At 39.2% G+C, this 16,943-nt stretch overlaps 1 protein-coding gene across 4 annotated transcripts in view; it reads left to right on the top strand.

The window, feature by feature from the left end:
* Window positions 1–1,256: 1,256 nt before the first annotated feature.
* Window positions 1,257–16,943, top strand: part of NEBL (nebulette) — a 258,063-nt gene continuing 242,376 nt past the window's right edge. Inside the window, exons 1-2 of one of the 4 annotated variants that reach the window (XM_021530375.3) lie at window positions 1,257–1,581; window positions 2,549–2,643. In XM_021530375.3, coding sequence (XP_021386050.1) covers window positions 1,513–1,581; window positions 2,549–2,643 — 164 coding nt within the window. In that variant the 5' untranslated portion in view covers window positions 1,257–1,512. Of the gene's footprint in view, window positions 1,582–2,253; window positions 2,319–2,548; window positions 2,644–16,943 lie in introns of those variants that run through there. The other 3 variants (XM_077788465.1, XM_077788457.1, XM_077788453.1) reach the window with 3 other exon arrangements.

Here is a 16,943-nt window from a genome sequence, read left to right as displayed (position 1 = left end):
GGTTTCTAGCACTGGCTTTGAAAAGGACCAGCATGTAGATTACAGGAACAGAAACGGGGCTGGTCAGCACATTGTCTATTTGCTACTGCAGGAGACGGCCACAGGAGACAACAAACATTTACAGGACTACCTGCAAATCTGCTTTCCTGTTGCTTGCAGCACAGCCAGCATCTCAACATTGAGTTTCATCGGGTGCCAGATGTTTCAGGCTAGATGAGGCAGAGGCAGCTTTACAACTTCCATCATGTAATATTTAGAACCTGATTAGGTGTTTCTCATTTAATCACATATATTATTAATTTCAACGAAATTACTGTTTCTCCCTGTGCCTTTAAACAGTCAGTGAATAAAAGTTGGGTTGCTAAGGCAGAATTATAGCCAACTATTCCAGTTTAGCTGACTGCATTCTGATTACTTAATAACACCCAAGTATGTGCAGAATTTGTCCTTGCTGTGAGCCACACAGAGTGTTGCACTACTGAAAAAAACCCTCAGAAAAGGCTGCGCTGCATTGGCTTAAGTGCTTTCCTCAGCGTGGTTTATATTCCAGGTAGTTAAAGAAGTCCTCAGCGAAGAAAAACCGCATGAGTTCTTGCTATACCGCTCCACAGCGCTGCAGAGCAAGTCAGAAATGACTGCCCGGAGCCTGCTCCGAGGAGCGGCATTTGCCATTCCGGCTGCGATTCGGTTGCCCCGCGGGACCGCTGGTGAGACCCGGCGAGACTCAGCCCCGGCAAGGCTGCGACGCCGCGCCCGAACACTCATCGGGGCGCAGGGCTGGGGAAAGCACAGGCGTTCCGCACCCGCGGGTGGATGCGGGGCTGCGTGTGCAGCGGGCGGGAGGCCGCGGCCGGCAGGTGCCCAGGGGCGCACGGCCAGGCCTCGGGCCTCACTTCGGGGAGCTCCCGAGCTCCCCGCGGTCCCGGCAGCGCCGTCGTTGCCCCGCGCTCCCGTTGTCCATCTCCATCCCCCCCTCCTTCCCTCTCGCTGGGGCCGGCCCCGCCCCGGCGAGTCCCGGGCAGGTGCGCCCGGAGGCGCAGCGGGGACACCCCGCAGCCATCTCGCCCCGCTCGGGGCGGCTGCGGCGCGGCGCTCGCCCTCCCCTCCCCTCCTGCCCTCCCCTCGCTGCGGCCGCGCCGCTGGGCTTGGCTTGGCTTGCGGCTGCAGCGCGGGGCTCGGCGTGAGTCACGCCGCCCGCGGCGCGGCGAGCCGAGCGCGCAGGCACACGGGGGAGGCGGCGGGGGCGGGCGGCGAGCGGCGGGGGCGGCAGCGCCGGCTCCCCGCCCGCCCACTCGCACATGCTGCCGAGCCGCAGTCAGCTGGAGCGCCGCTTCCTCCACAGCCGCCGCCGATGACCTCCTCGCCCGCCCGCCGCCGCTGAGGACCCCCGGCGTCCCCGCCAGTGCAGGGGATGGTAGATCGGCCTCCCGCGGCCCCGTCCAGCGCAGCCCGCCGCACCGCAACCTCGGCCACCGCCGCCCGCCGGAGCCGCCGCCCCAGAGGAGCCGCAAAATGAACCCCCAGTGCGCCCGCTGTGGCAAAGTGGTCTATCCCACCGAGAAAGTCAACTGCCTGGACAAGGTGCTGGGGCGCAGGGGGTCGCGGGGACGGCGCCTCCCGGGCGTGCCCGTCCCGCTCCCCGCGGCTCCGGTGGGGCGGGCAGGGCAGGGCCGAGCCGCGGGGCTTCGGGGCGAGCCGGCAGGTGGCAATTGCAGCGTTTCAAGGGCCGCCGCTGCGCCGGCATCCGCGCTGCCACCGCGGGCGGGGGCAGCCGCCGTGTCACCGCGCTGGCGCGGGGCGAGCGGGGGCCGCAGCGGCCGGGGCGCCCTGCGGTGCCCGCCCGGGAATGACGGTGCCCGGCTCCCCGAGGGATGAAGTTGTAGGCGGCCCTTTCCCGGCTGGAGTTGCCGGTGTTTCCCCGAGCTGGGGCGGTTTCGGCTGCCCCTGGCGCCATGGCCGGCTTGGCGCGGACGGCGGCCGGGGCGGCGGCAGCCCCGTCCCGCGGGGTGCCCCCGCTGGCACCGCTTAAAGCGCAGCGCGGTGGCTCCGTAAATAACAACAGTGAGGCTGTGATAGATGCGCCAAATTACCGTCCCCGGAAAGGCGAGGCAGTAGAAGCCACCGGAGGAAAATGCCGTATTATGAGCTAAATTTAGTGTCTGTGCGGCGCACCTAAAAGCCAGCCGTCACATTAGTTAGTGATTGCATTCGCGTAGTATTGCATTCTTAGCAAGCGGCATAGTTGGTTTTTTTTTTTTTTTTTTTTTTTTTTAATGTCTAACTCCTGCTTCAGTTATCTCTAAAATTATCTTGGCAAGGTCAGCATGCAGGGGTCTTGGCATTCACCTTAGCAGAGAATTTACATTTCTCAGGGTGTTTCAGAAGTACCTTTGGTTTAATGTAAAAGTAATTGTTTTGATGTAGTTAAAAGACCTATAATGCATGGCCAAAATATTGACAAGTAATTGTGTTTTTAGGTTTACTGTAACCTAACACTGCTTTCAAAATATCAATACCGTAAGTAATTCTATTTTACGTTTATTTACAGTATTGGCATAAAGGATGTTTCCACTGTGAAGTTTGCAAAATGGCTCTGAACATGAATAACTACAAAGGATATGAAAAGAAACCTTATTGCAATGCGTAAGTATTGTAAATGTCAAGTCTTGCAGAAATGCACATGAAAAGAAAACCTGGCTGTGGATATTGTCAAATAGGTATTGTCATGCTGTAAAAACTTAATCTAGAGAGAGCAGTGCAGTTTAGAGCAGTTCAGTATCTTTTCAGATGGGGTATTCTACTTGAATTGGTGTGATAGAAGATGAAACTATTTGATTATGGTGTGTTTAGGCAGTGTTTTCATATCAGAGCTGAGGATACAGTTTTTTTTTCTCCCAGAAAGTGTGTATCTAGTACTGACTCCTGCTACATTCTTTATTGGCAATGCTGGATTACAGTTGTCCATTATGCAGCTCTCTATTCAGGGTTATGGACCTGATCAGCATTTTGTAATAAGAAAACAAAGTGCTTCTCGGTTGTATAGGTTACAGAGATAATACCCTGTTAGAAATCATGACAACCTATTTATAAAATTGTTAGTTTTTCCACATAGCTCATATTTCTAAGCTAGGTATTTACAAAATTCTTGATTCTACTGCTACATTCTGTTCTGCTATGTTCTTAGGTTTTGATTGAGAAAATGGGTTAATTTTGGTTTGATTATAATCTGGTATACTCATATTGTATTCAACTTTTAGAATTTATTGTTGTGTGGATTTTGAAGTGTGCTTTGATACCTGGCTTGCAAATACTGCAGAAGAGTATTTGATATACAGAGAAAAATAGTTGCTTATTGTTATTTGTACCATGCTTCTAAAATTTGCTAATTGCATTTCAGTGTGTTTTAATCTTTAGAAACCATTATAATATGCTGTTTTAGAAGGATAGCTCTTAAGATTTTGGACTCAAATGTGATCTTACTTATAACTTGTATATTGCTGTTCTTTTCACCTTTATGTACTTAAAACATGTTTTAAGAGACAGAGTTTTGAAGCTATGGACATGTTTTATTTTTCTTTAGAAATATTCTTCTATACTTAAAATATTTGTTTGATGTTGAGGTACAAAGTCTATGGCTGGCCATAACAGAAATGTTTAACAGCATATGGTAATTTCTTTCAGGCTAAAATTGAATCCAGTCAGTGTCTAAAATACAAATTATGTTATAAATCTGCTGTGCTGCCAAAACTTGAAACACCTGTTTCAGCGTGCACAGTTGTACTTAGATTGCCTTAGGAGCATATGGAGTTACATATGTAACTTCCTAGCTTTCCTACAGTGCTCCACAGAGTGTGCAAGGGTGGCATTAGACCTCTCCTAGCTGTGGTCTGTTGCCAGTGTCACGGGCTGGAGAGAGCCCTGTAGGAAGGGAGTCCTGCTCCAGCAGGTGGAATGCTACAAGCTGAGCCTAACCTCAGGTGCTGGCCCTGGATGGGACCCTGCATGTGGCACTGTTTGAGTTCAAGTACAGGCTTACATGCAGAGTGATTATAACTCTGATAGGTGCCTTTTACTTCTATTTTGATGGTTAAATTTCAGTGATGATACTTTAATTGCTTGATCTTTCTCATCTAGCTGGAAACTTACTTGTTCTTAATAAGATTGTTTGTTTATAAAATCTCCTCCATGCTGATACATGGGGGTTTCCAAGCTGTTTAACTTCTGTTGCAGGAGAGTTTTTCATATATGCAGTTATGGCTTGTGGTGTGTCCTTCTGTTGATGGATGAGGGGGAGTAAGGATGACGGATGGATCTGTTATGTACCATTCAGATGCTATTCTTCCTGGCAGTTGCTTTAATGAGCTTTGTGAGAGTGAGCCTTGAAAAAATAATCTCTACTTTTGAAATGTCTCTCAAACCTGATGTATGAAATGGGAAGTAGCAATGTAAAACCATTTAAAAAATGGGGAATTTTTTTCCATTAAAAGAGACAAAATATAATGTTTAATATCAACAATGTGCATTTTGTTCTTAACTTTTAGTAAACTAAAGTTTGGTGGGGTTTTATGCGCCCCCTATTTTTTAAATGAGAAGCCTTAATCATATAGTGCAAATAATTTCAAGTGTTCTGTGGAACCATGAAGGGAAGACCAGGGCATGCTTTGTGGTTTCAACAAACCTTAATATTCTTCAAAGGACAGCTAAGATGTTTGTGCACAACTGTGTTTTGAAAATACAGTTGGTTTAAATTTTGAAAGAATCTTTGCATCTCAAAGGTAACTAATTTGCAAGGCAGACACCATTACAGTATTTCAAATTATGATGTGTTTTATTCTGCTTTTATTAGTAAGAAGAAAATCCATTTTTATGTTAAATACTGCTTGATCATAAAATATGAAAAGAATATAAATTTACTCATACAAACACCTACAAACACTTGACAAAGAGTAATTACTACTAAACTGTTTATTGAGGCCATCCATTGATAAGAGTGCAATTAGTAGATAAAAGTGAAGAAGTATGTACTAATTAGAATGGGAGAGGAATGCCATGAAGTTGTTAAACACGTTTGGAAGTCATAGTTAGTTTTTCATTAGGACAAGTTGGAAAGTATGTACCTTTAATAATAACTGTACGTGCTTTGATAATTCGCTGGTCAGATTAGTTTATTGAATGTATTTTGAACTTTGGTCTTAAAATCGTCCACTCTTTTGTTTGTTCAGGGACTGAAATGAATGAATTTTGTTACTTTACTGGTAAAGATCAGAAAATATTTAATTGTAAAACATAATTGTTTTTGTTTTAATATAACAGAATGCTCATCTGTGGTTGTTCCGACTATATTTTTGGTGGAAAGAGATCAGACATAATAACAGGAACTAGCAAGGACAAGAAGGAATATATTGCAAAGTACTTTAATTTGGTGACTGTTAGAAAAGGGCAGAAGTATTCGTAAATGGAGGATCCTGCTTTTTTTAAAGGCAAGTTTTTTGTTAGACATTTTGCCACATTTCCATCTAAATGCTTGTATACCTTCCTTGTGATAAAGAGACACTGGTACCAAAAGTAATGACTGGGCTACTGATGTAGCTTCTGGAAGTTGTAGATCTATGTAACATTTTACAGCAAGGATAAAGGGAAAACTTTGTGCGTATGTGTACAGTATGGCTTTGAAAAGAATAATCTTTGGATCATGGAATTTTCATGATCTGTCTCCTTTATACCTTTCAGTTCTCTTGCAGAGAAAAGCTTGAACAACTTTGTTCTCTCCTCCCTCTCTTTTTTATTGTTTACATAATTCATGAGCTGTTTCAATCAAGATAGTTGCTTCTGCTTGTTTGTGTAGTGTTTACAATATGGTGCTTTTATCTCAGGTGGGACCTCTGAGCAGTACAGAGGTGTTTCTCACTTCACTTGAATTCACATTTCATCCGTAAGGTCTCATATACAACCTCTTGAGGCTTGTAGATGCACAGCACATGGGCACTGCTGGGTTTGCCTTAACGACTTCAGTCTTGCCTTTTATTTCCATTCTGATTTAGATCTGCCATGCTTCTGGATTGCTGCCTGATTTGTGAAATAATGTTGATGAAATGAAGGGCTCAGACAATTTTGCAGTTCAGCCAGGTGCTATGCATTGACTGAAGCAGGTGAATGAACCATTCTTTGATGCAGATCTGAATCCCTATTCCACCTTAATATCTGCAGATAGATGTTATTAATTACTTGTTTAATATACGTGGAAATGTCAAGAAGAAAAGGTGATATCGCTGTCTTTTGCAAACTCAGAGCTGACCCTTTCCAGCTGCAAATAATCAAGTTGAAGCAAGGAAAGGAATGGCATTTTGGCAACTTACCATTTGTATTCTCAAGCTTGTTAAATGATTGAATCATGTAGGATGATTATATGGTAACTTATTCTTATGGATGTTCATATAAATTCTCCTTTTGACAGATTCACTAGACCAAAACACAAGACTACTTTTTATGCAAAATGTAGAAGCTGAAATGCATATTTTTGGAATATGCTGTCTGCATTAGCTTTACCTGCTGATGCAGACTGACTTCCCTGTGTGTGAGCACATCCAACAGAGACATATTTTTTAATTTCTGCAAACTTCATAGCTTCAAGATCCATAAATCTGATATAAAGATTGCCAAAACAACCTCACAATTGCAATAAATTCTTTTGAAATACTTAGTATCTAAAATTTTGCTAATTGTCTGCACACGGGGTAGTTTCATTCAAGTTTTTATATATGACAGCCACCATATGGAATGATTACATAACTTAAAATTTAAATCAACTGTCATCAGTCTTAGTGTGGATTACTGTCACGAAGCAAAACTTATAATCACTTTTATTTTTTTTTTCCTAGATTTAATTTCTTTGTAATTGGTGCCAGTAGGAAATCGATACTCAAATACATTTGAAATATTGTGATGTTGCTAGAAGTGCTACAGCTTCAAGGTGCAAGTGCAGTCAAACCCTACAATTTAGGATACTCTAGGGGAGGGGTAAAAAAATGTAAAAGTGATTTTATATCAGCTTGGAAATGATAAGAACATGGTACAACTTTCTGGTGAGTCACATGGTCTGGAAAATGGAAGCAGTTGCTTTTAGTCAGTGGATAAATGTGGTCATTAAGTGGAATCCATTGTCTTGAAAGGTGAACTTATGTGTAGAACTTTGATTTTAGCTCTGAAACATGAGTGTTTTTTATTTCTTTTTTTGTCTACCAGTGAGAAAATTTCAAGATGATGACTAGAAGTGTGATATTATTCTTACTAAAAATAGCTAGCATTATCTTAGTTTTCAGTATTGATTTCAGCAAGTGGTTATTTCTCAATTTAAACATGTCAGGAAGAAAAAAATTTATGTAAGAAGCAGAGTGAATAAGCCTGAAATCTAGTGAGGCAACCTCTAAGAGTTGCAGTGAAGACAGTGCACAGAATAAACAGGCTTTTCAATTCTTCATCTTATCTGGAAAAGGAGCAGCCCATAAACTCCCTTGCAAACCATCGTAGAACGCAAAGCACTTTATTACTTTGTTAGCTTTTTGTATTGAAGACTTTCCTGTTAAAATGTAATATTAAATGGATAATGGAAATAACAGAATTGCTAGAAAGACAGCTGGTAAGGGTCTCAGCTCAGAGCCAATGACTCTTATATCTTTAAAGTCCATTACTTCTTGTTCAGCATTGCATGAGTACGAACTCCAGTATTTGAAAGCATTTGTCTCTCCTCAGCAATCTTTTCTTTAAACAAAACAGCTCTAACTATTCTCATCCTGATGGACTGTATTTTGTATTAATTCTTGTTTCTTTACCTTCAATTATTTCCAAAGTGTATATATCTTATTTCAGTGCCCAATGGGACATTACCAGAGCTGGTACAACAATAAGAGTACTTGTGCATAATTTTTCTCCTAAATCCCAGTACAGTCTTTGCCTTTTAATTTTTTCTCTTGTAAAACCTGAACTGTTGTTAAATTATATTTGGATTTTTGTGGGCTATGTTTTTATGCAGAATTGCAACCTCAGCAGTGGTTATTATCCATTATCTGAGCAGTTAATTGTTCTTGGCTAAACACAGAATCTTCTACTTGGTTCTCATTGAGCTAAATCTCCTTTTTTCCCCTAGGCTGCTTCTCCAATTTGTCAAGTTCATTTTATATTCTAATTTTGTTCTCTAATGTGCTTACAGCGCCCTCCTATCAACCTGTCAACCCTCCCACCAGAAAGCCTGGGAGCACATCACAAATTTAATAAGTATAATCTTTATTTCATCACCCAGATTGCTACCTGAAGGCCTGGGAGGGTATTTGGAGCAGTATGTACCACCGTGGTCTGATGCATCCTTCCCTTCTGTAGTGAGCAGTGATCAATCAGAGAACTACTTTATCTTCTCTACCTATTCATAGAGTGCTAGATCAAGCATTGAGTTCTGTGTGAGAAAAAGTAAAATTGTTAAATAGCATAGGCATGGATATTTATGCAGACTCTGCTTAAATGTAAGGGACAGCTATAGTTAGAAGAAACATACATTCCTGCTGTTCAGTTCCGTGTTATCTTTTTTTGATAATTTAGTATTCAGTCCAAATTACTACTGGTGGTATCCAATAATGTAAAGCTGAGCCTATTTGCTAGAACAATTGCAGGAGCTTCTTAGGCAAAATATATTTAAGTCTCTTAAGGATGTTTGATGCATATATTTAAACTGTTCCAAGAAGGCACATAAGAACACTTTGTCAGAGTTGCTGAATAATGTGCATAAGGCAGATGGTGGTTAGTTGCAAAGGAATTGCTAAAGAATAATCATCACTGACACTCAGATCTTGGGAAGAGTTGGGCTGTTTTTTATTGCTGTGACTGCATCTAATTAATGGGATACAAACCCATTTCTTGGGTTCTTTTTCAACGTTTAATTGGCCATGTCCTGATTTCACGTTTGGTCAAGATCTGCATGTATGAATTGCATGGTGGGCGTGCAGGGAGAGGACTCTGTCAGCTCCAGCAGGTCCCTTGGTTTTCATCCTGGAATGCTGTGGAGAGCACCATGGTGACCTGGAGCTTAGTGCAGCCAGCCTGCTTCCCTGCTGGTCCAAGTGGAGTAGAAAACCGACCCCAAGGGAGATAAATTGTTACCTTTTCTCTCAGAGCAGGTGAATTCTCATATTTCATTGAGCCAGTTCTAGCGTGTCTAGTTCCTGATGTGAATATAAGGTTGTGTTTGCAATTAATGTTTTAATATTTTACCTGTAGGTAAAATGTTGCCCCTGGTGTTGATCCAAAGCACAATTACAATTTAGTATTACTTAGGGTGTTATTTAGCTGGGACAAGTAAATAGAAAATACACAGATGAATATAATACATTTAATTTTATTTGATTGAGCTTTGCTGTGTGGAATCCTGACCTGTTGCCTGTTGTTGTCTTGGCTCAAGTAAATGTGTGTTTTAAATATCTATAATTATTGGTCATTGTAGATAGCAGATAATTTCTCCAATGAAGAACATATGCATATCCTCAGCACTTTTAGTCATGAAATATTTGCAGGGGATTGTGATTATTGAGACAGTTTCAGTAAGAGAGTTTTTCTTTGCTTGCTCGTGTTTCAGCAACTGTTGATGCTTAAAGATAATTTTCAGTCTTCTTAGTGTTGCTTTCTGTACTCAATCCTAAAGGTTGATGAAGTTAATTTCATTATATTTATTAAAAAATTAAGGCAACAGAACAAGAACTGTAGATGAAATTTTATGATTCCACATAATTTGCTTCTTTTAGTTGTGTGGCTTGAGTTTTGGAACCAGTTTTAACAAGCCTGTGAAGTCTTGATGGTATGGTTTGATAACAGCTTTGTGGTTTAACTGTTTGGGGTTTTAAATGTTCTAAAGCAAAGAAATTCACATCATATTTGTCAAAGAACTTGGGTATTTTCACCTGGCTAATTTTGAAGTTCTGTGCCACTCTGCTAATGTTGCTGTTGGTAGCAAACAAACCTGCTGTCCTGAAATGCTCTCTCTGCTTTAAAAAGCTTGAAGAAAAATAAGTGTATGTTGCAATCTTTCATACAATTTTGAATTTTTTAGGGCTGGTGATTGCCAGTTGAGAAAGACAACATCATGTCAGTCAGCTCAGTGTCAAGCAGCATGTGTTGCTGTTTACATGCAATGTCAGTGAAAGCTTACTGTAATTATCCAGACAATAAACTATCTTGGCTAAGTAGTCTATTACTTTTATTTTATTTTAATAATTTTGAATATTGTGGTGTGCTTATAGAAACTTGCTAAATTTAGGGATTGTGGAAATTACACTGAGGGCAGTGTTTGGCTGTGTCACGTTGAAGTCCCTTGAAAAGGAGACAACAGTAGGCAGGACTCACAAGGGACAGGTTTGCCCTAAGAAGAGGTGGGTGAAGTATTTGTTGAATAAATGGTCTGTAGTTATAACTAACACCAGCCAGTTCATGCTGCCTTCAGTTGTGCCATCTCATATTGCAGCTTTTTGGAAAACAAAATCCCTGCAATTAATTCTGCTTAATTTGCAGATCAATAAATTTCTTCTCTCTCTGCCTCCCTCTGTCTTCTGGTGTTGGAGTAGATGTTACATCAGAGTTGGCCAAGCTATTTTACTTTGCTTTCTCTTCATGTTGCCTCTCTAATTTTCATTTCTACCAGGGCAAAAGTCTGGCTGATAAGTAGTGCAGAGTTTTTAGTCTCTTGTATTTCCTCCTCCCCTTGTCTCCTGTTTTCCTTCTCCAAAAACTTCTGTTCTTGGTCGTGCTTTAATTTTGTGGTGGTAACTGATCTCATCACATCTTAGTATGAGGAGGGCACAAAAACATGCCATTAGTGTCACATTTGAGAGGAGACTACAGCAGCTTAAAAATGAAAAACTAATTGTAATTTGGCCAGTTGTTATTTAAGCATATATTGCAAAGGCTTTTCTGGGAAGTGCATAGTTACTCTTTACAGAGGATTTCTAAAAATGTAGAACTATGTGGATACTGGACAAATTTCCTTTCATGCTTCACAGTTTAAAAAATTCACACTGTGATTTTTCCCTTCTTAGGAGAGAAAATGTGTGGAGGTAGTCCATCATGTTCTTCCTCTCTAAATGGCAGTCATTTTTTCTTGCAGGTATATTGGTGTAATATCAATTTCACAGATTTAAAAATAAAGTTGTGGTGTGTTTTGATTTAGTTATACTTCAGGTATTTTTTTTAAATCTGGCAAACCAAGTGGTAATAGATGTTTTTGTTTTCTTCTGTTCCAGTTTTACTCTGGAAGAATTCAATACTTGCAATGCAATTCCTTTTGATATGAGAAAACTATATATAGAAATACTTAGGGAAAAATTTAAATAAAAAAGATGCTGATTTTCAGACTTAATTAAAATGCAAGAGGCTAAGTTTGTGGAGGGGAAAAGTGGCAAGAGGAAATAAATGGTCTGAATAAAAAAGCATGGACTATTTCTGCTGAACAGTGTAGAGTGGCACACATTCAATACAGTTGGGTGTTATGTTGCATAGTATTGGCTGTGTATCTGCAAATGCAGAAGGGAAGACATTTCTGACTGGATTTGCTCAGTCATACCAAAAGAAAAGGGACCAATATGAGGACTTGTAGAAGTGCTCAGTAAATGTTTGATCAGGAGATGATTGACACTGTTAAAACTGGCAGCATGCTTGGTGTGTTGCTGCTGTAAGGGAGGTGCCAGTACATGTTTTAAAGAACCTGCCTGGAAATACAGATGTTGCAAAGCAAAGCTTCTTAGAGGGCTTGGAGTTACAATTATGCTGTAACAGAGGAAGGTCTGAAGTAGTTGAAGTAGGAAGGTCTGAAGTAGTAGTATATTTTGAAGTAGTTGGTAGGAATTTGTCAGGTGATTAAAAAAGAGGTGAAGCTTGTTAGAACAGTTATTAGCACATTATTCGAACACTGTGTCATTAGCATGAAAATGTTAGGAGTAATAGAGAAAGGTAAAGCCAGTCTGGAAGAAAAAAAGTATCAAAATACATTTTTAGAAGAATAATATTGTCTGAAATATGATACCTCTAGTAATTTCCCCAGAATTCATCTCATTTAACAGGGATGTCTGCTTACACTATGGGAAAAAAAGAGGATGTATCCAGGGAAAACAAGGGTCGATGGGAAAGAGAAATAATTTATAAAAATGTTGGTTGAACTTTTCAGTTTAGCAATAGCAAACTTTCTGAGGTAGTTGCACTTTTGAGTGTTTGATTAGGAATAGTCTGACATCATGAATCCTGTCAAGAGCTTTTGGGTTATTTTGATCTGAAGATCAAAATGGAGATGAAACAGACATTTCCAGATACCTCACTATTGATACTGCTTTTTTGCTTCTATTAGAGTTGTGTCAGAAATGTTGGAAATCCACATTAAAAGAATGGAAGAAGCTGGAAGGATAAAAAGGAAGATGAAGTAGATGAGCTTAGATTGAGTTAATGGTCAGTCTAGTCCATGCCATACTTCACCACACAGTCAGGTCTCAGTTCTTGCAGACTATTTGGTCAGTCTGAGTTCCTTTAATTCTATAATTATTTTAATGATAAATGAATATTCAGAATAGGAGATACTGTAATATGAAATATGAATTGGTTTATTGCCACTACAGGCACTGATGACTTCATCTGGCTTTGGGGAACATGTAGTGAAGTGATTGTTACGAAGTTAGGAATTAATGAGAAATATCATGACAATTGGGAAAAAATACAGTTTCTCAGTTTTTTGCCCCCTGAAAAATATTTCAGTACACCAAGCTAGGTTACCAAATAGTGCCTCTAGAAAGATGAAAATCTTGAGGGGAAACTATGAAGTGCAGTGAGAGTCAGGTGAAAATGAAAAGCGCAATATGCTTAGTTTTTTTGGTGGTCTAATTCACCAATTCAGATTGTAAACATTTTTTTTTTTCCATTGAGATGAAGATGGTTATTCTGAGCAGTGATAATTTAGATTGGTGCTATTGATGTTTTGCACTTATTAATTATGAGCAGTTTAGTATAACCAAAGATTTATTTTTTGAATGACTTGAAATGTAAGAGATCTACAAAGAGATTTGTTCTACAGGCTACCAAGCTGCTTCAGTACCTGTGGATATTTTTGTAAAACTTGAAAAATTTAGCCCTATTTATAAATAATTGTTTTCTCCACTGGTTACGTCAGGAAGTTTGGAAAGATATTCTAAAGCCTGAATACAATCTGATCCAGCTGTGTATTTATTCCTGTGTTAAAGAGCTTTCAGGATGACTCCTGTCTTTGTGGAGCTGAGACTTAAAAGAGCAGCATTCAATTTCTTACACTGATCAAATGCTTAATTTTCATGACCATGCTACTGCTGCTGTTTCAAGCCTCGTTTGGGTCAGCAGCAGGAGTCTCTCACTGCCCAAAAGGCAATCACAGATTAAGTCTCTTATGCAGAACAATACTGCATATGCAATATATTAAAATGAAAATTTAAGCTTGTTAGGCTGGATGTGGATAAGGAGGAGATTGTAATGGGCTTTTAGAAGTTGAAGGAAACAGGGTAAAAATGATTATTTTTCTCTAATTACTTAGTTCACCCTGAGGAAAATGGAAGCTCCCCATTTTTTGTAGCCTCCATCCTGTCACTTTTGTTCTGAGAGGACATAGGCTCTGACGGAATTAGTTTGGTGAACAAAAGCAGGCCACTTCAGTTTTCTTCTGCCACTTTTCTTTGTTGGCAAAGCAGGTTTCTCAGCTCCACTGCAAGCCCCAGGTGTGTCAGTAATTTGGCATCTGATGTGCTGTGAGCACTGCCCCTGCTGTGGGACAGGTGTGTCTCCCTTGTTGCTCTGTTTGCACACATCTTGGGTGTGCTGTGTCAATGTTTAAGGGTCTCTTTGGTGTGCATCCACAGAAAGACTGCTACCAAGGCAGTACTTCACAACTGGGACAACAGATAACTAGCACAGTTCATAGTAACTATAAACAGCTAATACCAAAGAAATTGGAACTGGATGTTCGGGAACAGACTTGAAACAGATCTTTAAAGCTGGCTGTCTAGTAGATTAATGTTTCATAGTAATAATTATTACTAATTAATTTTGTACCTGTTAATTTTTTTTTTTCCAGTGGAACAATTTTTTACTAGGAGATGTTTTGCATGAATTTGCCAGTTTGAACAATTGTTTTTCCCTCTGTAAGAATCTATATAGTATCTTTGTTGGTTTTGTAGTAATAGAATGCTTTCAGGGACAAAGTATTCAGTTTTGTCAGTTAAACTTGTTTTGCTTACGTGTACTTTGCCAAACAACTACTATATAATTAATATGGACAATATTTCAATATTTTCATATATTAATTTTATTATAGTTGTATTTTACATTTAGTGTTATGATAATTTACAAACAAGAACCTATGAATGTAGAAGCAGATAAAATACATTGTTTTCAAGCGCTGGAGTTGTAATATAGTTGGGTTCTACCCTATAGCTTCTGAAGAATAATAATTTTTAGAGGAAATGGTCCTTTTGGAAAAAAGTTTGATCACAATTCTTCTAAAAAAAACCCCGAAAAAGTAGTTTCTCAATCACACATCATATTAAGAATGGTGTGTGCATTCATGCAGCTGGATGTGAGAAACTGCTGCTTCCTGAGGTGTGGGAGAAAGTTAAAAACAAGTTTGTAGTACTAATTTGCCTTGTGGAACACTGTAACAAACAGACTTTATAGCTGTTGTAGTCTCCATTTTTAATTTTCTTCTTCTTAGGCATGTGTTTTTTTTAATTTTATTTGGGCTTTATTAATAAATGTGTTGTTTCTTTTTTTATATAGACTTGAATTAATATTTTGGGTTCTGCCCCTTTACTTTAACATATCAAGCAGTATGTTAGAAAGGCTGTCCAGAACATGTGTGTTGAATATTGCCCTGGAAAGTATTAATGAGTCATCCAAACCTTCCCAAGACTGTTAAGATGCTTACAAAGTCTGTCAGTATAGATCTAACTTATTTTGAATTTAATTCCTTATCTTCTGTGGATTGTGTTTCCTGTATGATTGTTCTAGAAGGTGTTTTTCTCAAGCTCTAAAACAGATGGTGTATCTGCCAAACTTTTTACTCTTGCTCTGAAGGTGTAAAATCAAACTTAGTTGTATAAACCAAGTGACATTTGGAACTCGATGTCTTCTGTACTCACATGTATTATGAATATATTGGTAGAATGGATACTTAAACAAAGTATTTAAAATTTAAGAAAAAGATTCTTTGGTTCCATGAATGATGCTTCTTTTGCTATGCGTTTTTGAGAGAAACCTTTAAAAGAGGAACTTTCTTATTTACAGTTTTTTTTATTACCCAATATAGAGATTAATTAAAAATTTTTTGTATGTTACCAGAAACATCTATATTCCTTATGTACAACAAGAACAACAACAAAGGATACTGCTTTGACTAGTTTATTGATAGTTTTAGTGTAGACTGTTACAGTTCTATTTTAGATTTATGTCCTTGGTGCTTTGTTGTTATCACAGTAGCACAGTAAGAGTAATGTTTTAAAAATATGGTTTTACATATTCCTATGCAACATAATTACATAGGAACTGTGAAAGTTAAGGTTAAAATGATTCTTTTACTTTCTTCCCAACTGTATGCATGCCTACTTTCACATTAACATAAAAAATTGTGGATTTGAAAAAATACAACTGTAAGTGCAAAGCAAAAATCAATAAATTGTGTTGTCTTCCCGTTTTTGTTGCATATTAGCTGAAATGTGCTGGAAGGAGCTACATTGTTCATTTCAGTATATGTATTGCTTGCAATTTTTATTTTAGGCATTTTCGTTCAATGAGACAATTTAACTGTAACAGATTTTTTTCTGTTCCAGTGTAACTTGTGAGAATGGTTATTTGTAGTTCCCCCAAAAAGTCACACCTTAAAATAGGAATGCACTGAACACTCAAAAGGAAAAGTTCCTGCAGAATCAGAATGTAATTTCTACTGTCATTTTTAAAGTGAAATACTTGAAGAAAACTGTCTTTCATTATATAGTTTGTTTGCAGAGTGCCTGTTATTGTTGTAGTTGAATACTTTTTTACCCGGGGGATGTTAGTTATGTAAAGCTAATGGGCCAGTGTATTGTAAAACAATACATGTCTCTGAGGGGGGGCTAGAATTCTTCATGTCCTGGAACATTGTTTTGAGGACTGACTAGTAAAAGTGAAGACAAGTAACTGAAACAGCCTTGCCATAAATGTTGACTATTGAAGGAAATTTGAAAGAGTTAAATACTCAAAAATACCATGTGAATGGTAGCTTTTACGGTATGGTGGTAGTTTTTTTCAGACTCTGTATTGAAGGGGACCTTTTAAACATTAAAGGTACTTTTTGGATGTGGTTGCAACTAGTCATCTTAGAGCTGTAGCTTGTATCTCCTAAACATTGGAACTCCTAAACATTACTGGAAAACAGAAGTGTAGAAAAAGTCTCTGAAAAGTAGTTGAAAAAATTAATTTAAGTAGGCCATTAAATACTCTACATTCTCTCTTCTCAATGTGAGGAATTACGAAATACAGCCTTTTGTACATTTTTGAATGTTCAATTTGTCATCCTTTTCCCAGCAGGAGAGATGTGCTCAGTGGAATATCTTGTGGTTTGATTTCATTTGTGTTGTAAGCAGAGCAGCTTTTATTGACTTTACAAGAAGAGGCACACATTAGTGTGGTGGATTATGTTGTTAATTTATATTTTGACTGACATAAAATATTAAGACTCATAACCATTTCTCTAGGACAAGAAATATGTAGAGCAATGGGGAGAGGAGTATTTATTGGTAGTACCACTGGCACAGAGCAGTGTTAAATTAAAATGCACTCTTGGTGAAAGATGAATGAGGAAGTAGAGAAATGTGCCATTCCAGCAAGGCTGGAGTATGGACAAAGTTGTCACTGTAGAAGAATTTAGA

The sequence above is a fragment of the Lonchura striata genome, chromosome 1 (assembly GCF_046129695.1).
Source record: "Lonchura striata isolate bLonStr1 chromosome 1, bLonStr1.mat, whole genome shotgun sequence".
In the NCBI taxonomy this organism is placed as follows: Eukaryota; Metazoa; Chordata; class Aves; order Passeriformes; family Estrildidae; genus Lonchura; species Lonchura striata.
The sequence above is the reverse complement of the archived record's forward strand: the minus strand, read 5'-3'. Positions and strand labels throughout refer to the sequence as shown.